This window comes from Urocampus carinirostris, chromosome 16 (genome assembly GCF_059441175.1).
Source record: "Urocampus carinirostris isolate Australia breed hairy pipefish chromosome 16, RoL_Ucar_1.0, whole genome shotgun sequence".
Lineage (NCBI taxonomy): Eukaryota > Metazoa > Chordata > Actinopteri > Syngnathiformes > Syngnathidae > Urocampus > Urocampus carinirostris.
The window spans coordinates 27,709,143-27,733,769 of record NC_142364.1 but is presented as its reverse complement, the minus strand read 5'-3'; the positions used below and the strand labels follow the sequence as shown (position 1 = coordinate 27,733,769).

Sequence of the window (24,627 nt, the reverse complement as noted above, 5' to 3'; positions counted from 1 at the left end):
TTTTTGTTTTTATAAGAAAATCTTCCCCTTTAATTATTCTTAATCTTCAGAACTACAGTATGTGTCAGACTGTGTCTATATTAAATCAGCATACCTATTGAATCTAGGACCCAAACAAGGAGTCTCAAACCTGGGTTTCCTGGGGTCCGCCAGAGTTTGGGTGTTGGTGAGGTTAGGCCGCATTCGGTTATCTAAAAAAGCCCTGATTAAAAAGTAACACTGTTCACAAATACATAAGTATGTACCCCTATGTATGGGGGTAGCTTCGTAACCTGAAAACTTTGTTAATAGAGAGGCATTTTGAGTGTAAAAGCCGTAGTCTGTTAAAAGCCCCGCAAAAGTACAGTATCTATATATATTTTTAATAAATCATAAAAGCATCAGATTGTGACACAAATACATATTAGAATTAGATTACCGCACAATAAACACAAAACAAGAGGCACATAATGTAAAAAAAAGTATAAAGGTAATAATAAGAATATTAATTTACCTGTCTGCCTCACATTTCTTGAAAATCCGATCCAATAATGTCTGCTTTTGCTGGCTTTTGACAAACTATCAAAAATGCGCGAGGCAGACGTAGCGATAACGCAAATTGTCAACACTTGTTTCGAGTGATTCCTTTCCACAAATTCCAAAACGTCATTGGATTTTGGTAAAATGTCTTTAATCTGGGCTGATTGAAAAATAGCTGCAATCCCCTCCCCGCCATCTTGCCGGAACCCCTCCTCCTTGTCGTTTGTAATTTCTAAACTGTGATGGTGACACAAAGTGCATGCTGAGTTACACGCAACCGGCTTGTTTACATTCTGGAAATTTTAAAAGCAGCTTATAGCTAGTAATATTTTTGACTTCGTATCTGGAGGCATTTTCCCGTTCAGGTACTTCGTAACCTGAAATTTCCGTATGTAGAGACATTCATAAGTAGCGGTCCCACTGTAAATATCATGTATCTTATGCGAGTTTGTCCAAAGGGCTATTCTCAAATCAGATGCAGCATTGGTGTTGTCGAAGTCATGTGATATGATTACGACAACAAAGATCCAGGCGCAGTGAAAACAGCTGCCGGAGCCCCAGGGAAGAAATAGGGAATGGAGAGTGGGCGGTGATGAGATACGCCTGCAAGTGGGATGCTTGCTTGATGCCCCACTCCGAAGGTAAGCCGCTGGAGAGGGGCAAGGCCCGTGCAAAAACACCTCCAGGGGGTGAGGAACACAGATGGAAGAATTCACACAGCGGTCTCGAGTGGGCTGCTAAGCACTGGCCACTCAAAACGGCAGAGCTTATATTTCGCCTTAAAATGCAAAAGCTTTCTGTGCTGGTGAAAAATAGATTCAACTCATACCTTAGCTTTAAATCATACTTAGCAAAAATGATTTTGTATGTGCTTTTTTTGTCAAGATTTTGCGTCATTTGAGGTGTCCTTAAAAAGTTGGAAGTTAAATACTTTCTCCATTAAGTATCTGTTAATGAATGCCCAACTGAGTTCAAAGAGCCCTTATGCTTTATTTGCTTTTATTTTACTTTTATCAGAGCTGTTCGGGGTGGCACACATTAGGTTTGAAGAATGGGGGTTTGGGAGAGTGCTGGAGAGTGCCGTCACGCTCGTCCCTACAGGTTTTTTAATTCTATTTGTCATTGTAGCATGAAAACAGGGAAAGTAAGAAAGGTTGACAGTGGAAGTTTAGAAGAAAAATAACTTTTTTTGAGTATATTGTAAAGACCACTGACATGCGGTGAGGTTGTGTTTGGTGAGGCACAGTCAGATTTACAAAAATGTACCCACATCTTGTCATTGTCTTATCAGTTGATTGGCTGAACAAGAAAGCAATATATAAACTCTATCATATAAAACTGGGGAAGACAACTTTCTGCAGAATGAAGGTAAACACAGCAGTGACTATTTTTGACTAAATTTGGTTATGTCTTGGTTTTACCCAGAGCACAAAATGTAAAATGGAAAGGAGAACCCTAAAAACCTAGGCCACAAGCAAAATATTTGGAAATTAAATGAAATTCATTCTCATCGCATCTCATTAGCTGTACCGCTTATCCTTATCAGGGTCGCGGGGGGGCTGGAGCCCATCCCAGCCATCTCCGGGCAGTGGGCAGGGGACACCCTGAACTGGTTACCAGTCAATCACAGGGCACACGGGGACAGACAAGTCACTCGCTCAGTCACACCTAGGGACAATTTGGACCGGCCAATTCACCTGAAATGCATGCCTTAGGAATGTGGGAGGAAACCGGAGTGCCCGGAGGAAACCCACGCAAGCACGGGGAGAACATACAAACTCCGCACAGGAAGGCCGGTAGCTGGATTTGAACCCACGCGAGGTTCCCACGACCTCAGAACTGTGGCGCACACGCGCTAACCACTGCGCCGCCGAAATTATTTACGGAAAAAATAAAAGTCGCTGCCACCAGACCAGTATAAGACAGAAGAACAAAAAGCTAGGAGGGTAAACAATCCCAAAGTAAAACAACAATTACATTTCTATAGCAAACAGGGTAAGGAAATAAAAACCTAAAGCACTAGAAAATTAGATGTGACAAGACTGTTTACGCGAGACAAAAAAATAACGAGCAATCAACGATGCAACTATGGTAAGGGGAAAACCATCCACTCGAGCCAAAATGGCAGGCAATAAACAGACAATATTGTCTTGTACAACGTCTTATACACGGCACTGATACAGGGCAGATTATTGCAAACCACGGACTATTATTACACCATCCCCTGATCTAAAACCTACATGAGGGCAAGGAAAAACTCAAAAACCTTAACATGAGGAAAATGAAGAAACCTTGAGAAGGGACCGCACATGAGGTAATCCCCCTACCAGGATGACCAGGCTGCAATGGATTTTGTAATAACAATAAATACACAGATATTGTCAACGTAAAATATAGGTTATTCATATGCTATAGAATAGAAGTCTGTTTTAAGCTTAGATTTAAACATTTCTACTGAGGTCGCAGATCAAATCTCAAGGGGCGGAGCATTCCACAACATCGGGGCTCGAATGCAGAACGCTCTCGAACCTGTGTTCTCTTCTTGGCTCTTGGGATCTCTAATACAAAATGTACTGACTGAACACATTAATGGGAATTAGATCTTGACATGTTCTTGCCTTGTGAACCTCTAAAGCCACAGTAGAAATAAGGCAAAATCAAACTGTTATTAAGTAAACCTCTTGGCCTGTCACCTGGCAACCATTACATAACAAAGACATTTCCAATTTATGAACAAGCAAGAGGAGTAGCAAGCTGGGTTGATCGGGACTGGATCCCCATCACTCTTTTACACGCGCAGTTGCCTCAAGAACTTGATGCAAAGGATTCTGGGAGAGGAAATGCCCCCTGTGGAAAAAGCAGAAGATGGAAAAACACAGGGGGGAGGAAAAATGAGGAAAAGTTGAGGTAGTTAAAAATGCATAAGCAAGATGTATGTCCTGTGCTGGTCTTCTGGGCAAGCTGTATTTATTTAGAAGGTTCTGTGCAAGATACTCTTGCAAGATGTTACAGTGTGTGCTTTTTAAAAACATTTAAGAGTCTACATTAACAATTTCCTTTATTAATAGGATGATTAGTGGTGCGGTCATCAACGCTATATTAAAAGGTTTTCATTGACTACTATTGCAGAGGCCTTGGAAGAGAGCATACCAGAAATTCAAGAATTGTATTCTGGTTACTTATGAGGGGAAAGCCTTTTATACCTTAGCATCCAGTAAACCTGACCACAAGACCTCTCCAGAGCACATTGACGCCAAGGGCAGGGGAGATTACAAGTAAAATGTAGTCCTTAAAAAAGAGGAGACAACAGAAATAACCTATTGTTAACCCTCCGTGCTGTACGACAAAGCCTAAATTTGTCAATTGAAATAGCAGTACCCACTGGGTATTCACAACAGGTCACATCCGACAGAACTGTTGTAGATCCATTACAATGGTGTCACCTGCTGTTTTTATCTAATTGCTTTACTGAGTGTCCCCGTTGATTGCTGTGCTGGCTGGTTAGCAACATTGACATATGAGTTGACGGGGTTTTACATCCTCCGGTGCCACACATTGAAAGTAAAAAGTGAGTATCTAATAGAAAAAGAAGAACCTCCGCTGGAAAATGTGAGCATATTGTGAAAAAAAATGACGATCTGGTGGCTAAGGTCATAAGTACAGGAGGACCTAAATCGAGCAGGTCCTAAGTCGAATGGTTTAGCTTTGTAGGAAAAAAGATACAAAGCAGTCCTAAGAAAAGACCCACAGGAACATTATAAATATGTAAAACTAGCCAGGTTTTTGGTTTTGCTTTGTGCAACTCAGCTAGTTTTGTGGGTGTGTTTGATGGGAAACGACCCATTTTGGGAGGTTGTGTGCAACGTTGATAAATAAATAAATGAAGTTAAATCATGTAGTGGATCAGTTACGATCTTGACCCAGATTTCCCTCTTTTTACCCGACTGGTGTTAGATTGTGTTAAACCACATAAAAATAATGATATATGATATACATGGGGGCAATGTCAAATGTTAGTGTTATCATTTTAATTTCCCAGTTCCCATTCTTGAGTCACAGAACAGCAACCTCTCCCAAGCTTGAGTCGTAAAGAACTGCAGATATTGATAGCCCCCTTAGAATCAGCATTGTCGAAAGATTAATCCCTTAAACCTTTCATTTCCAATTCAATCAAAATCCTCTCTGTCTTAGTGTCTCAGGAACATGAAACTCCTAGTCATATAGACGATTACTCATCTCACTATGAGGATCATCAAGAGTCACCCAACAAAAATAAAGGTAGGACTTTAAATGGAATTAACAAACTGATAACAGCAGATTGTTATCTGGGCATTAGAAATTACATTAAAATTATTTGCTCCATGAGCCTTAAAATTGGGAGGTTTTTTTACATACTTTCTATCTATGGCCTTTCAGTCTTCCACATACTTAAGGATCATATCCACAAACTTGAGAATCATGAGACCTACAGCCACAGAAGCACTTTATCATCCGAACAAGAGGAAGGCAAACTTAGAATTTCCGGTCTGCATGAAAATCAAAGGCATATGACGACAAACTTATTTGAAGATGAGAAAGCAAGAAGAGAAGAAGGTAATGGCAAATTCATTGCATAATGCGTAGTAGATCATTCAAGTCCTTCACTCAAACCTCCAAAATTCCACTCGGTTGTTAGTTTCTCGTGTGGTTGAGGAACATGAAAATCAGCAACAGGAAACTCCTGACCACGAACATGAGGAAGAAAAACATCAATTTTCAGTTACTCATGGCCAAAGTACGGCAACCTCATTTGAGCATGAGAAGGAAAGAAAAACTAAAGGTATTGTCATACAAATACGCCATATTGCAAAACGTGCTGTAGAAGCCTTTTCTCTAAACCACACAACTCCATTCTCAGTGATATTTTCTCATGTTCTGGAGGAACATGACACACATGGCCTCAAAGGAACTTTCTCATCTCACAAGGAAGACCATGGGGAGGCTGTCAATCAAAATGAAGGTATAATGTTTTATATGATAGTAGCAAAATGAGTACCTTTTTGTAAAAAGGACCAGAGATGGGATAAAAATCTACAAAGATCTTTTTTCAATGGCATTTCAGAGTCCCAGACATATGAGAGTCACAGTCACAGAGAAATATTCTCATCTGAACCCAAAGACCATCATAGAAAAGGTTCTGTTATTCATGAAAATCACAACCAAGGGATAACAACATCATTTGAAAATGAGAAGGAAACACGAGATGAAGGTATTGCCTCCACCCGTAGATACAATGGTTTGGATGGCGAAAGCCTGGTTTAAATCTATTCACTACTGTGTATGTAGAATTAGCTTCTCATGTACCCGAGGAACACGATTCTCATGGTTCAAAAGGCTTTTTCTTGTTGCATCATGTGGACAATGTGAAGCCTCCTAATGAAAGTGTATTGAAAAATAAAGGTATGATTGTTGCACAATAGTAAAATAAAATCAGTTGAGCTTTAACATTTGAAAAATCATGTGAACATCTTTGCTTTGTCAATAAAATTTCAGTTCCTCGTCCACCTGGGGAACATGAGACCCAGGAACCTATAACTCCTTCCCACGGACGTTCTTTCTTTCCTGGCAAAAAAGGAAGTGAACACAGAAGCGTTCCTATTCCTCATGTGACTGATGCACATGGGGTGACACCATCATTTGATAACAATCGGGAAGAAATAGCTGGAGGTATTGTCATCGCCCAAAGGTGTAGCGCTGTAAAAAGTTGGAACCTTTGCATAAAACCTTACAACTCAACTTAAGTCCAAATCCTGCCTTCTGCATAGTGCTGCTTTCTAATGTTCTGGAGGAACATGAGACGCAAGGCCATAAAATCATTTTTTCATCTGATAACGAGGAAAATGTGGAGAGCAAGGACAAAGACAAAGAAGCTGAAAGTAAGAATATCACATTTAAATTAGAACAGTAGTCACAGTAGAAGTAGAAATTATGTGTAGAAGAAATCATCTCTGCTTACAATGTATTTCAATTGTTTTGTTGTTTTGTCCATCAAAGAGAGATCTTTGAATACCCATAAGCATGAGGAAAACCACCATCGTGTTTTTTCAGCATCATCTGAGCATGATGCTGAAGTTGAGGAAAGAGACGGACGAAACAGAGGTACCTTTTTTAGTGTTGTAGTCAGTAGTTTGCCTCAACATTACGTTCCTTCTAGTCAGTTTTCTAGAATCCTGATGATCCTTAAGAGTGAAGTGGAAGTCATTTGAGATGCACACTTCACTTTATCCTCTTAGAGTCTAGCCTGACAAAAATACTCAGTCCATCCAAAACAGCCTCCCGTGGTTCCGAGGGGTATGCACCTAAGGACCATAGCCTATCCTTTTCTGAGCATGAGAATGCCAGAAATGATGATGAAGAGGGCATTCGAATGGCAGGTATTTATGGACAGTCCAGTAGTAGTGAGTACTATGTTGTAAGTGAAAAGGCGGTAACCATCTCTCTTGTGGTTCACACAGTTCCTCACTGGTATGAAAGGAATGGCCAGAGGACTCCTGGCACTTCCTCATCTGATGTTGAGAATGACAAAGCAGGTGAAGAAAATAAAGTCACATGAGGTATTTGTTTTTAAAACCTAGCATAAGATGCACTCTTGTGTATGACGTAGTTTATCATTGGTCTGGGAGACACCAACTCGAGACCCATGGCCAGAATACCCATTCTCCATCATCGTATACAAATGACAAACATGGTGAGGAAAACAAAAGAACGACAGATACTGTATCTGTTAATGTTCAGTGGGAGTGTGCTTTAACTCCTTGTTTAATTCGTCCATCGTTAGTTTTTCACATACCTGAAGAACGAGGACATGTGACACATGTCCTCAATAGCCATTTCTCAACAGTAAATGAGAACGGAGGAGATGGTGAGTAAGAAGACAGACATTGTGCCATTGTATTAAGGTGGGAATTGCACCAATTGCTTTGTTTATCCATCAAACAGATCTACTCAGGTCTGAGGGACATGTGCATCAAAGCCACGAATATCATACATCGTTTGTCCATGGAGATGACAGTGAATGTAAGGAATGAGTCAGCCACATTTAAATTTGAGGTGTCGAGCAAGCTCAACACTTGTTTTGCCTTTCCACGACAGTCTCACACAAGCCTGATGTACACGGGCACGAGATCCATAGCCACAATGATCATTTCTCATCCTTGCATGAGCATGACAGTGAAGGTAAAGTACTTCATATAGCAGGTAGAGAAAACTAGTAATATTTTAAAGTACATTAAAAAAAACACATTTTTGCTTGTCCATGGCAGTCTTCCAAAAGTCAGAGGAACTTGGACATGCATCTCACACTCATAGTGACCATTTCCCATCCAAGCATGAGGATGACAGGAAAGGTGAGCAGGAAGATTCATCAAAGCCAAATGAGAAGTAGCCAGTAAAAGAAAAAAAAGCGCTCATGTTTTGCTTTTCAGTGACAGTGTCTCACAAATCTGAGGGACATGGGCATGAGACTTATGGGCAAAGACAGACATCATCAGAGCATGAGGATAAGCGTTATGGTATTAAATCAAAGATCAATAAACGCAAGCCGTCAGTGACATTTGTACAGCTTGTTCTCTTGTGTCCATCTCAAAGTTTCTCTCAGTTCTGCTGGACATGCACATGGGTCTCATGGTCAAAGTGGCTTTTTCTCATCTGAGCATGAGAGCAGCAGACCTAGTGAGTTGGAGTTCAGCCATATGAGAGGTACTATCATTATTCGTTGTGATTGTAAGAGGAATACAGTCTTTACATTATAGGATAAGTTACCTTGAAAATAGTTCTTATCTTCGGGTGGTGCTATGAATACTGCAAACTGAAAATATTGATTTTATTACCTGGGACCAGTGAAATGCGGTGAGGTTCATGTCTGGTGAGGCACAGTCAGATATGCATTCAAATGAGCTTACTGTACAGCTCAGTATTTTATTGGCAATATTTTACTTGTTTTGTTTAAAAACCAGCTTGTTCTGAACACCATTTGAGAAAATTCCATGATTTTGAAAAGAAAAACTAAAAGTTGCCGAAAATACTCGAGTAACTCTAACCATTAAATATAATTTTGATTTATATCTTTATAAATTTAAATTATATTCGAATGTCGTGTGGGGCAGTGCCTTCCCTAAATACACGTCACTGCTTGAGACACAAAAATGAGGGGTTCAAATTGTTTGACACAACACTGTATAAAAAGGGGGACTTTGGGAATACAGTTTGAAATACAGAAAATATTTTTCTTGATGTGAAAGCAAAAGCTAGTCATTCAAAATTAAAGAGTAGCACCAATCCCAAACAATGGTCTGTGGAGAAAAGGCTGTGGATAATTTGTCTGTCTAGAATGGATGCGGATACAACCTGCAAATACTGTATAATTGTATAATAAAATAAAACAAATGATCCTTAAATTAAGCAGATTTTTCTGTCAATGTGAGTGTCATTTATTTTATGCAGTGTGAAGATTTACTTACTTTACAAATGTGGAGTTTTTTGTGGAAATATACGTTCTAAACTGGGCAGGGAAGTGAAACTTTTACACCAAAAGTATAGACAGATGCCTGAAATCCTTGAAAATGCTGGATTTTTAATGTTGAGTTTTCAAGGAATGAAAAAGTGCTTGAATTTTTGGTGCAGAGCTTTAAATGGTTGAAATTGTAGGCATGTTTCTCAACAAGTCTGCTTCTACAGTGCTCTCTGGTGGCCTTGCTTTGCTATTGCATTTTTTACCCCTCATAAATAACTTCAGCTGACATTATTTTGTATGGCAGTGTCCTATGAAGCATCACCGCCCCCAAGAAGACAGGTACATGCTAGACCTAAACAGGGCACGATGAAATGTGTATGGACATGCAAAAAAAATGAAGGTAGTGTTTCCCAGTAGCACATTGTAATGGGAAGAACATGTAAGCTACATATTACTGTCATTTTACCCAACGCAGATATGGGGAGAGAGTTCTCTCAAAAACAAATATATTCGCGATTTACCCAAGATCTAAAAATCACTAGTATCGATAAATGCACATACAAGATTAAAAATTGAATATGAAAATTGAGGATACATTTGTGGCTCTGCAAAATACACAAAAACACAATTTATTTCTTCTTCTTTTAATGGTACTGGAAAAATGTGAAAACTGGCTTTGAAAGTCCTTAAAAAGTTCTTGAATATGCCCAAGAAAAAGGTGTACGAAACCTGAAAGACAGTTCTGTGGAGCTGCAAGAGTTTATTTTCCCTGTGTTTTGTCATTTTTCATTTTTGTTGAGTGTCAATGACATTGGGTATTTTTTTTCAGTCTTCCACAATTTTAAAGAACGCTCCCAGGAGATGCACAGCCGCAAATCAACAAGTTCAGCAGACAAAACACAGAAAGCCCGAGAGGGAAAGCTATTTCGTTGTAGACACGGAGTCAAAATAGCTGCGTGATTTGCTGGGATTTGAAAAATCAACGGGAAGAAGAAGTATTTGCGTCTGGGAAGGGTAGATTGTCATAAATCATTAGCCGTTACCGTCTTGCCAATCCATTCCGGTAAAACCGCCCGCGCTCGTATGTTCCGAGTCGATACAAATTGATTTGCGAGATGTTGCTGCTTTGTAGCGCACCACGGTGAGAGGGATGGAGGTGGTCATGAAACGCCGGACTCCGCTGGGGAACTGGATGAAGACGGAGAGGAGGAGGAGGAAAGGAAAGAGAAAAAACAGAAAGGTAGAACTGGAACAGACGGCGGATTAGCCATCACAGGGGGATTTACAATCCAAGCAATGAGGTTAAAAGGGTACCGGGGCTTTCCTTACTGGTTGTGAGCCAATGCAGTGGTGCCTTGATATAAAAATACTGTAAATTATATAAAACCCCTCACATTTCTGCAGATATTTCTTTATAATGTTTAATAGAAGAATAGTGAAGAAACATCGCTTTAACACAATGATAATGAGTATGTTTAAAGCTTATATAGCAGAAAAATGTATGATTCCCTCAAAAAAAAAATCAAAATATAGCTAATAATAACTAAACTCCTGGCCCTAAACGTAAGTACACCCCAAAAGCACTTTACCTCTTTATGTCCAAACAAACATGACATTTTCCCTCCAAAATACTATGTGACTTGTTACTCTTACAATGTCTCAGGTATGAATAGGTTTCAATTTGTAGTACACTCTTTCATACTGGTCACTGAAACTCCCAAGATGGCACACCATGGCAAGGAACCATCTGGAAAACTTAAAAAATGAATCCTGGTACTACATAAGCCTGCCCAAGGCTACAAGATAATTGCCAACACCCTGAAGTTGAGCCGCAGTTCAGTAGAGGGGGTTGGTCTTGTGTCAGTACCCAGACCATACACTTTAGGTACTTTCATTTAAGGGTGTACTCACTTTAGCTGCAAAGGGGTTTTAAGTTTTTTGAGGGTTAAAATAAATTTACACTGCTATTAAAGCTCTACGTAGACTACCTTTATATATATAAATTCTAAAGTTTAGGGTCTCTTGGAAATTTCCATTCTTCAAATAAAAATCAATATTTCTAATCTTCTCAATGTCTCAAATATACTTTGTAATTATTTTACAACTCATTTGATAAGTACAAAAAAGTGTGACTTTTCATGGAAAGGACTCCCTTGTTTCGGTGACCTGAAACCCAGAAAGATTTCTTTGACAAATATCCACATTCTCGTTGAGCTCTGTCATTTATCAATCGCCTTTTTCATTTATCAATGCTTTTCATACGATTATTTTTCAAGGCCCATAAGTTCTTACAGGTTAGTTTTAATCGTATTGCTCTGTATTGCTCCCGTCCCGTTTCACATTTGTCCTACATTTCCACTCAATTGTGGATTACGACATTTTAATCGGACTACATCCCCGCTTTCGACAAGCCCACGGGGAATCATTAACACGCTTTTTCACGAATAATCCATTCAAATCTTCTTCTTTTTTTTAAAAATGAGACGTTAGTCAGCTAAGATTGAACAAGAGAGTCATAAAACAAAAGTGGTCGTAAAAGCAACTGCTCTACCGGCTGACTGGGGAATGAATTCCAATCATTGTTATCATTAGGATAGGATCTTGAATTTAATTTGGATCACAAATTATCTCTACCATTAATTATACAAGCTAAATAAAAAAAAACTATAAAATAGTTTCTCTATCTTCAGTAATTTCTTAAGACCCGAGGATATCACTGAATTAAAAATATTTCCATTATTACTTAACTGACTTGGCATTAGTGTTTGGCATGATCTTTATATTAAACACTTGGTTTCTAAAGGAGTATATGTGTCATGATGACTGATTTGGATCACCTGTGTCCGCTCGTTTGGCGCCAACCGTTGCAGGCTATCTGATTGGTTCCCTGTTCTTTTTAAGCCTAGTCCTTTCACTCTACTGTTGTCAGTCCGTCAGTGAACCTCTGTTTCTATAAAGCAAGCATTTTGACTCTGAAACCCGTCGGTCCCGCTTTTTGCACCCGTCCGTTCCTGATCTCCCCGCTTGTCTCCGGCTTCGACCTGTTTTCGACCCCGACCACGTTTTTGCACTCCTGTCCCAGCTATCGACCTGTTTTTTCCGTCCTTGACACCGCCATGTCCCCCTCCGGATTCCACTTCCGTATTCAGATCACGATCCAATTGTGTGCGCGGCTTGCTTCCCGCGTCCAGTGAGCACCGGATCGTTGGCGCTGCCCTTCCCTTTTCTATGAAATGATCTGAAATGATCTGCATTTTATATAGCGCTTTTCAAGTCAATGACTTCCCAAAGCGCTTTACAATGTGCTCCACATTTCCCAATAGCGGCCTTGTATTGCAGCCATGTAAGATGCTAACCTGCTTATTGGGGTATTAGGGGTTCAGTGTCTTACCCAAGGACACTTCGACATGTAACACGGACGAGCCGGGATTCGAACTGGGATCTCTTGATCCCAAGACGAGCGCTCTACCTCCTAAACTACTGCAGCCCCAGTCTATCAATAAAACTTGTGGTTAACGGTACGCATTTGGGTCCTGATTCCAATATGTAATATACAGGGTGTTCCAAAAGTCTTAGGCACAATTTGACATCGAATAGCTTGGAAATTCTTAAGTATATAAAAACATATCTGCTAAATTTAGAAAGCTTGTAATGTCAATGATTACATGAAACGCTTAAGGATGTTCAATGTTAAAACTATTGATCACACGACACACCTCCGGTCGATAACCGAATTCCCGCCGAACACAGCTTGGCAGTCATACGCGGGAACACAAAAGCCAGCGATTCGGCGATCGCTGGGCAGAAGATGTGAAACAGAGAAGTCAGGCGAGGGAAAACAGGAAGCCATGGGCAGACAAGATCGAAACCGGACAAGACAGATGGGATCGATACCAGATACAGGATACACGAGCAGATACCTGATACAGGATGCACGAAAGATACCGGACAGAAAGGAACAGACGGGATCAATACTGGATACACGAGCAAGATACCGAACACAACGGGACAGCTGGGATCGATACCAGACAGGACAGGACAGACGGGGTCGATACCATACACACAAGCAAGAGACCGGGATTGATACTGGAGCAAGATACCAGACAGGACGGGACAGACAGGATCGATACCTGATACAGGATGCACGAGCAAGATACCGGACAGGACGGGACAGACGGGATCGATACTGGATAGTGAATACACAAGCAGGATGCCGGACAGACGGAATCGATACCGGTTACTGGATATAACAGCAAGATATCGGACAGAACGGGACAGACAGGATTGATACCGGATACTGGATAAAACAGCAGGATACCAGACAGAGTCAAAATGCAAGTCTTGCAAGTGCAGAGGTTTATTGACGGACTGACAAGGAGTGAATGAGAGCACTGAGTTCAAATAGGAGGGGAGCCAATCAGGCAATGAGCAGTAGTTGCCACCAAACGAGTGGGCCCAGGTCAGGGCAATGGGCAATCGTGACATTAAGCTCATTTTAAGTATTTTGTTTTTATTTTTCTAGAAAAACAAAAAGTGAAAATGTTGCACAGACTTTTGCTGATATTAATTGTTAATCATTTATTTCACTTTAAAAAACATTAACTTCAGAACACCGGCAGATCATTTCTTAAAAAAAATGTTGCTGATTATTTCTTTAAAAAATATAAATAAAAGTCAGGGGGAAAAAATGGTTCCACTGACTTTTTATTCATTATAAGTGTTATTTTTTTTAAAAAAAACTAAATATCTTGCCCACATTTTTTTTAATCTTATTTGGTTACTTTGTCGTCTGGAATTGACGGTATTTTTTTTCATTTATGTATGAGCAAATCAAAAAATGAAGTATAACATGTACATGCAAACGTCTGCATGTATATTTTATCACGAATGCAAATGAGAAAAACATGGAGGATTTTTTTCTCGTGTATAGCCGAGATTTATCAGTGGATACGAAATAATCAAATGTATCACTTTTTTCCTATTGGCCCGTATCCTCTGACAATTTTTTTCGCCCAACTCGGCAAAAGTTTGCCCATATCTATCATAGAGCAAAGAAATTATTTTTTAAAAAGGTATATCTTGTAGCAAAGCACTTTCTCAAGCGTATTCCTTTGCTCCTGAAGGGCTTCTCAAACTGTTGATGTCAGGCCTGCCCGAGGCGCGACATTTGTTTGGAATCATATATGATCATTTTAAAGGTAAGAAAATAGAGCGGGGTCTCCCGCTAGACGTTGGTAGCTGGCTGGAAATGTGTGAATGTGTGTCTGTAAATTAGGTAGCTTTACTGAGTGAGCTTGAGGAAGAAGAAAAAACAATTCTGTGGAAAAATTCCTTTCATTGCATGTTTTTTGTCCCTTCCATGCATCTGAGACTCCTGTGTGGTTGTGTTTGCATTCCATGCTTCATTGAGGTAAGTGTAGCCCAAACAAATGGCCGTTAAGGAAGAAGCACAAGAGAAAAAGGAGCTTGGGTTTAAAGTATGTCCATTTGAAAGCCAGTCGCTACTTGGCAAGCAAATGGAGCTGTACTTTGTTTTCGCTTTCTTACTTTCTTTCGTTCTGACTTTCTTTCTTTCTTTTCTTCATTCTGTCTTTCTTTCGATCCTTCTTTCTTTCTATCTGTGTTTGTATTTTCCTTTCTTTTTTTTTCTCTCTTTCTTTATCAATTTATTTCTCTTTATCTCTTTCTCTTTTTCTTTTCCTCTCTTTTTTACTCTCTCGCTCTCTTTCTTACTTCACATGCAATTGTCTTTCTCTCCTTTTCTCATTGTCTTTTTCTCTCTTTCTTGCTTTCTCTCTTTCTCATGCTCACTCTCTTTCTCTCTCTTTCTTACTTTTCTCCCTTACTCTCATCCTGTCTGTCTTTTATCTTTCTCTCTTTCTCTTTTTCTTCATTTGTCCACTCTCATGCTCACTCTCTTGCTCTCTCTTACCTAATTTTCTCCCCACTCTCATTCTTTCTGTATTTTCTCTTTCTCTCTTTCACATGCTCACTCTCTTGCTCTCTTTTACTTAATTTTCTCCCCACACTCTCTCTTTCATTCTTTCTCTCTTTTTCTCTTTCTCTTCCCCACTCTCTCTCTCTCTCGCTTTCTTTCTCTTGTTCACCTTTTCTCTCTTTCTCTTTTTTATTATATTTTTCTTTCTTTCTCATACTTACTCTTTCGCTCTCTCTCTCTAACTTTTCTCCCCCACTCCCTTTATTTCTCTCTTTATCTCTTTCTCACTCTCTCTCCTTCTCTCTTTGTCATGCTCACTCTTTCTCTCTTTTGTTTTCTCTCTCTTTTTTCTCTCTTTTTTCTCATTCTTTATCTATTGTGCTTTCTCTCTTTATTGTGCTCTCACTATTTCTCTCTTTCTTTCATGCTCCCCTTTTCTCTCTCTGACCTTTGCCTCTTTTTTTGTCTCTGTCTCTTATTCTCTATCTTTTAATGTCTTTATTTTTCTTTCCTTCTCCCTCTATATCTGTCTCTCTCATTCTCCCTTTTAACCCTTTTTCTCTGTATTCCTTTTTTCTCTCTCTTTTTTTTCTCTCTAATCTTCTAGTCTGACCCGCATGAGATTTTCTTTCAAGCCTTTGGCCCCCAGCTAAAACAAGTTTGACACCCCTGGTGTAGTCCCATCTGCACATTCAAACCAGACAACTGGCAAGCTTCGATTTTCATAAAAGATGCTCCCGATTGATAAACAGCAAAAAAGCGACATCTCGACTCGGTGGCGTCGATGGGCAAACGGGGTTCCCGGTGCCTCGCTTCAGCACGAGACGTAATTGGCCATTTATATTTAATCAGGTACTTCTTCTTCTCCCTCTCCGCTCGCTTCCCTCCAGTGCTGAGAGAGGCACTTTACGGCTGCGCCTCGGCCAACTTCCTTTAAACCTGCTCATTCATAATTCACGCCGCGTCCTCAACCAAACAAGAATCAAATAATCATGTGACGGCTGATTAAACTGCTAAACCGCCACTTTTGAACGCACAATTAAATGCGTATTTGCCTGGTAAATGACTCCAAATAGTATGGTTCGTAGGGGTGCTTGAAATCCTTGTAAATGCTTAAATTCGAATGTCTTTCTAAGGGTTGAAAAGTGGCTCAATTCGGGGTGAAGTGTTTGTAAATTCGTAAATGGTCACCGTGTTTTTCTACAAGTCTGCTTAAAAATGACGCAGACTCTCTAGTAACTCCCCTATGCTGTTTCGTTTCTTCTTCCTGTGTGATTGACTGCAATTGGCATTAGTTTGTATGGTATTGTCCCTTGAAGCCTCAACGCCAATGTTCCCTTTAATTTTCCACGGGTCTGAGCGTTCACACAAAGTCGGCGAGCAACGCTTGAAACACCAGTGAGCAACAGCAACTCCAAGTGTGGCAACTAAATTATTATCAAACATGTCCAAAACTTGACATCACGTTACATTTTGCTGAGTTTCCGGCAATGCAAAATTATTTTTCACTTTTGAATGACGATGTACGATTGCAAAGGTTGCAGGGCCTACAAACGTCATTTGTTTTTACAATTCTTTCACAAGATTTCCATTTCTTTTATTCCTGGTATCTTTTGTCGCATAATACTAACATTTTGGGGGGCCTATTTAGTCGGTTGCACAATACACAACTGTATTTAATTACATTTTCAGTGGAAGTACAATGTTGGCAACAAGATTCACTTGATATAATTGGAAATTATTTGAATGCAACACAAACTTTTTCTCTTTTTCCGTGTTTTTTCTCCTCTTTTTTTAAAAATTCCTTTTTAAAAAAAAATCTCATTGTGTTTATTTTTTCCTAGCTGTTACTTTTTTCTTGCTTTTTTGTTCTCTATTACCTTTTTCCCTTTATTTGCTTCTTTCTTTTCTCCTGGCTTTTTTTCTGAAATTTTCCTGCTTTTTTTTCTCTTTTTCTCTCCTTTTGTCTAGTTTTTTTTCTCAGCTTTTCAATACTTTTTCATTTTGGTATTTTTTTTTTTTTGTTCTATTCCCACCCCCCTTCTTTTAAGTCATTTTGTGCACAATCTTGTATAATATTTGGTCGTGTAGGGATTAAAGAAGCAAAAACAATTTGAAGAGCCGTTTGGGACCTGAGAGAGCCGGTTCTTTTTAGTGAGCTGAGCCGAAGAAGCAGTTCTCGAAAAACTTTACTGACTACTTAACTTCGTTCTACTTCAACTTTAACTTCAAAATACTGCATTTAGAACACAGCATTAGGGGAACCCGTGTATTTTTACCTTCATGCACCGTAACTTTGACTTAATTCGCTTCTTAATTAGCAATTTCAAGCCCTGATTTTTGTGAGCTGGCTAAATTTTCTTGTGCGCGGAAAAGCAATTGCGCACACACCCAGCTTAGGGCCCGGTCACACAGCCATTTGCGTCTGTATCGCGGCTGAATCACGACCAGAAATTTCTACCTGTGAAGCAGACGCTGTTGGACGCTTTGAGATCGCCATACAGACGAGATACAGCCGTGCTTTACACGCGGTCGGAAATTCACACGCGGCTGGCCACGCGAAAAAGTTTTGCGCTGCTCAAAACTTTAGACCACGGGTAATCGCGGGCGGCACACGTGGTACACACGCGGATATGACGCGGTACAGACGCGGAACGACGTGCTACGGCCGCGGCCAAGACGTGGTTACACGCGGGTAGGACGCGGAATTTTAGCGGGTAATCGTGGGTGAAGCACGGTCATAGCACGTTTGTTCTGCGCCTGTATCGCGGCGTTATCACGTGAATTAGCGTGTGTAACGCATGTGACAGTCAAACTCCTTTCTCCGCGTATATTCAGCACGATTTGCCGAGCACACGTCAGTTGTGCTCGAGACGTCAAGGGGTGAACATGGATACCCGTCAGCGTAGTGACCTCGTCTTAATTTAATTTATTTTCTTGACATTTCTTTTCATTTCATAACAAGATTATAAAATAAAAATGAAAAACTATTACAATAATAACATATTGGCTTCTTCTTCGGTGCCATAGCTTGAAATCTTGATCTTCACGGGACTGTGTCTTGAGCGGTTAGGATTTCTACAGCCCGGCTCGGCAGCTTTTATACCCGTGGTCCACACGCGGAAATGACGCGATGAGGAAGCGGAACAGTCGCCGGGGTCTGTTTTGCGGGCATACCACCGATGAACAGCGGGTTGGCCAATTTTGCGCATTTTCTACCGCGGGCAACCACAGGCAAAAAAAATTCGCAAAATTTTACCCGCGATACAGATACAGAAGGCTGTGTGACCGGGCCCTTAAAGGGAACATTGCTCATCGCCAACTACGGGTCCAATTGGTCAAGTGCATGCTACACCTAAACAGGGCACTATGAAATGTGTATTACCTATGAAATGAAAATAAATGATCTGCATTTATATAGCGCTAACCTGCTTATTGGGGGTATTAGGGGTTCAGTGTCTTACCCAAGGACACTTCGACATGTAACACGGACAAGCCGGGATTCGAACTGGGATCCCTTGATCCCAAGACGAGCTCTCTACATTTATTATGGGCCATTCAAGGTAGCGTTTCTCAGTGGTACATGTTCCTGCACCTGAAAATGTAAGCTACACATTACTTGTGTCATTTTTACCCATCACCAAATATTTTGGGAGAGATTTGTAAGTAGCGCGTGTTTTCCCTTATTTCTACAACTTTATTTCGCCATAGTAGTGCATTACTTGCCAAATTATTAAAATAATTATTCTTAGGTTTGAGTATTTTTCACGTATATTTGAAATATTGGCAAACTATCTAACAACACCCGAAGGAGGTTGCACTGATTCATGATTTGAAATTTAACAGGCCTTATTACTACTATTATGCAAGATTGTAATAAACGTGTTTTCTGAAACTTTTATATATCACATATATAAATAATACTTTATTTTTTCTAAATCAATTTACTCAAAGTGTTGTCTGATAACCGTTAAAGGTACCTGAAAAGCATTTGGATGTGACAATTCCACAAGCAAGCAGTTTTGGGTGGCACCAGGCTGTACTTGCCCAAGACACACCACAGGAAATGGTGCCCTTACAACCCTAGTGGTAAAGGGATTCAAACCAACAACCAACCACTCATGGGTGCTTATTGTGTCATGTTGGTTTTAGATCAGGGGATGCTGTAATAATAATCTGTAGTTTGCAATAGACTAGGGTCTGTGCAGCCTTTTGAGACTCCTTGTAATTAAGGGCTATACAAATACATTTGACCTGACTTGACAATTGTCTCAAAAAATCTTTACACTTGTATTTTCCAGATCCCCAAATATATTGGTGATTTAACATCTTGATGAATGCAGAAGCAAGATTAATAATCACAGATGTAAAACACAGATACACAGTGAAGAAAATAAGCATTTGAACACCCTGCTATTTTGCTATTTCTCCTACTTGAAAATCATGGAGGGGTCTGAAATTGTCATCGTAGGTGCATGTCCACAGTGAGAGGGATAAACTAAAAAGAAAAATCCAGGAATCCCAATGGATGCCCTTTTAACGATTTATTTGTGTGATACAGCTGCAAATAAGTATTTGAACACCTGTGTATCATCTAGAATTCTGACCCTGAATGACCTCTTAGTCCGCCCATTTGAAGTCCACCTGCACTCTATGTATCATCCTGAATCAGATGCACCGTTTTGAGGTCCTAAGCTGCATAAAGACACCTGTCCACCCCATACAACCAGTAAGACTTTAACTTGTAACATGGTGAAGACCAAAGACCTGTCCAGACACCAGAGACAAAATTGTGCACCTCCACAAGGCTGAAAAGGGCTACGGAGCAATTGCCAAGCATCTTGAATTAGTTATCTGACACCATTAACCAAACACAACATACATTCTGTCCTAACAATGCGTGCTCGTTTCTTTTTGGGAAAATATGGACAAGAGACCGGCATTTCCACTTGGGGGCAGATTCAATTTCTTAAACATGCATTCCAGGTGAATTGGCCGGTCCAAATTGTCCCTAGGTGTCAATGAGCGAATGAGTTGTCTGTCCCTGTGTGCCCTGCGATTGGCTGGCAACCAGTTCAGGGTGTCCCCTGCCCACTGCCCGGAGATGGCTGGGATGGGCTCCAGCCCCCCCGCGACCCTAATGAGGATAAGCGGTACGGCTGATGAGATGAGATGAAATTAAGTAAGTGAACTCCATCGAATTAGCCGGATTAGTGTCCCTTGATTTTTCGTCAAGCCTCTCTCGATTCTCCCTCTCGATCTTTTGAAGTTCTCCAGGCCCGCGCGTTTTTCCGGCAGCTGGTGCGCCGGCTCCTCCCATGGGCGGGCCAGGAAAGCCCCTCGCCTCGATGTCTGAAATGGTCAAAACATTAGAGTGCTTATCAGAACAACATCTTCAAACAATGTCTGCCTTCCTGCGTCAAAGCCCTGTTATCAAAATTACCCAGCCAAAACATTTTGCATTTGGAACGGCGTGACCTGAAGCTCACTCAGTGAAAATCTTCATTGCACTCGATAAATATAACTTGTATTAAATCGTATAAAATATAAAAACTTTCACGGTGAATAATCTTTTTAAATCTATGCAATCAGGATTCAGGGTTAATCACTCTACTGAGACAGCCCTGATTAAGGTAACCAATGATCTACTGGCAATGGACTCCGGCGCTTCATCACTCTTGCTGCTGCTGGACCTTAGTGCTGCCTTTGACACTGTGGACTATAATATCTAGAGTGGATGGAAAAATTGATTGGTCTCTCCGGAACCCTCCTCTTATGGTTTAGATCTTACCTCTCAAATAGGACGCACTGTGTTAAAATACAGTGAAATTACATCTGAGCCCTTTAGTGTTACCTGTGGTGTTCCGCAGGGTTCAGTTCTTGGGCCTCTTCTTTTCAGCATTTACATGTTTCCATTAGGTGATATTATTTACAAGTATAATATCAGTTTCCATTGCTACGCAGATGACACTCAACTACCGTAAATTCCGGACTATAGAGCGCACCTGATTATCAGCCGCACCCACCACATTTTAAGAGGAAAACCGATTTTGTACTTACACATGCCGCACTTGTATATAAGCCGCATGCGCAAACATTATAACAATAAAAAAATTAACCCAGACCTGAATTTAAGTCCCGCGATTATAACTGAATAACCTTCATTAAAGTACACAGTCCAAAAATCACAGCCGGCAAAATATACGGAAAATGATACCGGTACTTAAGGTTTGATGCAGACCGGCAGAGTCTGGGTCCCGTTGAAAGTAATCCAAAGAAGAAACTGTATATTTCCAAAGGTAAGGGTGGGAAAAACTTGTATGTCCACTATTGTCCGCCGTGTCCACAAACACTCATCTTTACCAGTCCCCACTTCCCGTCAGCCCGCGTTTGTTACGCCCCTTCTTTTTAATTCGCCCGTCCAAAACATATCAGAATAAGTGTCCAAAATAAATACAAATAAATACATTACAAAAATTTACAGTTGCAAATACACAACATACATGGTTACACATATTTACAAAGAAAGACGGTACACCGAGAGAGTTTTCAAAGCTTTAATAATAATAATATGACTTTCATCCGGGCAGTTAATTGTAGTAACACGCTAGCAACACGCTCGCAACACAGTAAATGGGTCTGTTAAAAAAACATACCGTACTTGTAAAAATCACTGTAAACCGTCCTCATCTTCCTCCTTAGAACTGAAGCCATCAAAGTCATCTTTCTCAGTGTCGGAAAGAAACGTTCTCATATAGACGTCGTCCCACGCTCCCGTCCACTCCTGATTCTGTGCCCTCCTCTCCGTCACGCAGCAGACCGGCATTTCGGAACCCGTTGGTGATGGTGGATTTTTTGATGCTGCCCCACGCTGTCAGGATCTACTGGCAGACTTGCGAAAAAGTTGCCTTTCGCATGCGGCCAGTTTTAGTGAAAGATTTCTCGCCGCTAGTCAAGCCAAGAAGTTGCAGTCTTCCTCGGCGCATATATTCCACAGGTCTAAATCTTACCTTTTGTACTCGAGCGCCGCTGGCGGCCGTTAGAAAAATAACATAAATTGGCCGCATCACTGAATAAGCCGCAGGGTTGAACGTTTGGGGGAAAAGTAGCGGCTTATAGTCCGGAATTTACGGTATATCTTCCGATGGAGGAATCTGCCACACTAAACTGTGGAAATTTGGAGGCCGGCCTCACTGAGATAGGAATAGATGTCACTGAACTTCTTTCGTCTCAACTCTGAAAAGACCGAAATGTTAGTTATTTGTCCATCTAAATGCCGTCACTTGTTCTCAAAAACTGCACTGAACATTGGCAAATGTAATATCACCCAGAGTGACTCAGTCAAAAATGTAGGTGTCACATTTGACTCGACTTGACTTGACAATATCCACCGGTTTTCTTCATTTAACGGTACTGGACACATTGGAAAATTGGCTTTGAAACTCCCTAAAAAGCACTTGAATTTGGCCAAGGTGCCTCCCAGGCACATGAAGCTTAATAAAAGTGTAATTAAGCTAGGTGATCATAATCGTAGCAAGGAAGAGGAGCGGTAGCTCTTAATGAAATTGTCGGCAGCATTATTTGGCGGCTTGGGGACCGCACCCTGGAAACGTGTCCGCACTGCTGCTCAGAATGGGGAAAGTCTCGCTTCAGCATTCCTACAAAGAAGTATCGGGTTTTTTTCCCCAAACGTGTCTCATTTGCTTCCTGCTGCTAGCTTGTTAGCGGGGCGTTGTCATGGCACTGACAGGCGAATGGTCGACGTGCGGCAATCCCTCACACTATAACAGACCTTTGCTTTTTAGTTTGTGTTCAAATTAGGACTATTGGGCCCAAAAAATCCCATTTCAATTTTAGTATTTACTGTTTGTACTCGCATATAAGCCTACATTGCAAAGAAGCCAATCCCCTAAAACTGCTTCAAAAAAAACCTACCCAAAATACTGACGAAACATCTACCGGAACAACAATACATAATGAAATGTTAATTGATAATTGATGTGTTCAAAGTCTAGTAGATACTCAAAATAAGGAGAGAAGGCATAAATGGATTTTGAATTTGCAAGGCAAACAAGAAATAGTCTAAACATCAGATAAGAAATTCCAAAATAATGTAAAAGCCCTCCCATGAGCCATTTTTTCAAATTTAAACTTCCAGTTTACAAAGGCAGAGCCGCATTAAAGTGTGTGAAAATCAAAGAACTGTGCATAACAGTCAAAACAATGAACAACAGTGCACAATAATAGTAAAAATAATGGCATCAAATGTCTATTGCCGGTGTCCAATATTAAAACAGAAAAATTTTAAGAATGAAGATGATTATACAAGTAATAAAGATAAAAATAAAACAATTTTAAACCATTTACTGTACCTTTAAGTGCTAGGGTGGCCAACAAACTTACACCGTTTTCTTATTTTGCCATAATTTCCTTTTTTAACTCGATCCTTGTTGTCACTGATTCCCACTTCTCCTTATCCTTATTATTAACTTGCTACAAGTATTTAAAAAAAGAATGTTTCTATGAAATAATGTTTTTTGGAATCATCATTCTCGGCCCAAAACAGGGGCAATAGAACACACTAAATCATATTTGAATGAAATGTGGTCCCTCTAGAACAATACCAGGCTGGCGCCAAGTGACAGAACAGGATGAAAAGATAGAGTGAGGAGACTGGACACAGGATGGAAGCTGAGATATGAGGGCCAGGTTGAGCACTGTCCCTTTTGATAAAAACATTAAGTGTTTTGAATTTTATCTAATATTGTCTGTAAAGTATATTAGCAAAAAATAAGGGTCAAAATACTGTAGATACCATTTTTGGTTTAAAAAAATCAAAAATATCTTGGGTTCAAAATGGCACACCCCTAGTTGGTTGTCGGAGTGACACATTTGGGGAAAACGAGTTCAGGACGTACTTACTGCTGATGTAAACGGTTGCTAAGTAAATTGTCTTTTCTGTGTTGTAGTTGTCAGGGTACCACTGGTCGACTGCAAAACGCAACAATGGAGACATTGTGCTTTGACCTTTTTTCTGTCTGTTCGTTTAGCTAACGTGCCGAGAGGCTTGTTTAGAAGGGTTTTCGGACAAAGGCAGTGTTCTTTTCTTTTTTTGCCTGAAAGTATGTGTATCTACAATTAGTGCCCTGTTTAGGTGTAGCATGCACTTGACCAATTGGACCCGTAGTTGGCGATGAGCAATGTTCCCTTTAACTGATGGCAACCGTAAAATTCTGTGTATAACACACACCCAAATGTTGAGGTTTTTTTTAGATGAAAAAAATGTGTGTACAGTGGTACCTCTACTTAAAAATGTTATTCTTTCTGGGAGTAGCCTCGTAAGCAAAAAAACTTCTTAAGTAGAGACGCATTTTTAATGTAAATGCGCTAATCCGTTCCAGGCCCCGCAAAAGTACAGTATGATATTATTTTAATAAATCATAAAAGAGCATCAGAACATGAAACAAATACATGTTAGAATTAGATTGTTTGGTTGGTTGGTGGGTTGGTTGGTTGGTTGGTTGGTTGGTTGGTTGGTTGGTTGGTTGGTTGGTTGGTTGGTTGGTTGGTTGGTTGGTTGGTTGGTTGGTTGGTTGGTTGGTTGGTTGGTTGGTTGGTTGGTTGGTTGGTTGGTTGGTTGGTTGGTTGGTTGGTTGGTTGGATCCCTTAACCACTAGGG

At 40.4% G+C, this 24,627-nt stretch overlaps 1 protein-coding gene across 5 annotated transcripts in view; it reads left to right on the top strand.

Moving 5' to 3' along the window:
* The window catches only part of ntng2b (netrin g2b), a 140,000-nt gene that overhangs the window by 89,132 nt on the left and 26,241 nt on the right, over nt 1-24,627 (top strand). The window contains exons 6-25 of one of the 5 annotated variants that reach the window (XM_088320072.1): nt 4,711-4,797; nt 4,936-5,112; nt 5,195-5,338; nt 5,417-5,518; nt 5,621-5,767; nt 5,845-5,958; nt 6,052-6,225; nt 6,324-6,434; nt 6,553-6,657; nt 6,792-6,932; nt 7,014-7,088; nt 7,163-7,246; nt 7,337-7,420; nt 7,498-7,575; nt 7,651-7,734; nt 7,821-7,904; nt 7,983-8,069; nt 8,146-8,256; nt 10,143-10,250; nt 14,134-14,208. In XM_088320072.1, coding sequence (XP_088176198.1) covers nt 4,711-4,797; nt 4,936-5,112; nt 5,195-5,338; nt 5,417-5,518; nt 5,621-5,767; nt 5,845-5,958; nt 6,052-6,225; nt 6,324-6,434; nt 6,553-6,657; nt 6,792-6,932; nt 7,014-7,088; nt 7,163-7,246; nt 7,337-7,420; nt 7,498-7,575; nt 7,651-7,734; nt 7,821-7,904; nt 7,983-8,069; nt 8,146-8,256; nt 10,143-10,250; nt 14,134-14,208 — 2,172 coding nt within the window. Of the gene's footprint in view, nt 1-4,710; nt 4,798-4,935; nt 5,113-5,194; nt 5,339-5,416; nt 5,519-5,620; nt 5,768-5,844; nt 5,959-6,051; nt 6,226-6,323; nt 6,435-6,552; nt 6,658-6,791; nt 6,933-7,013; nt 7,089-7,162; nt 7,421-7,497; nt 7,576-7,650; nt 7,735-7,820; nt 7,905-7,982; nt 8,070-8,145; nt 8,257-9,839; nt 10,251-14,133; nt 14,421-24,627 lie in introns of those variants that run through there. The other 4 variants (XR_015847103.1, XR_015847104.1, XM_088320071.1 and 1 more) reach the window with 4 other exon arrangements.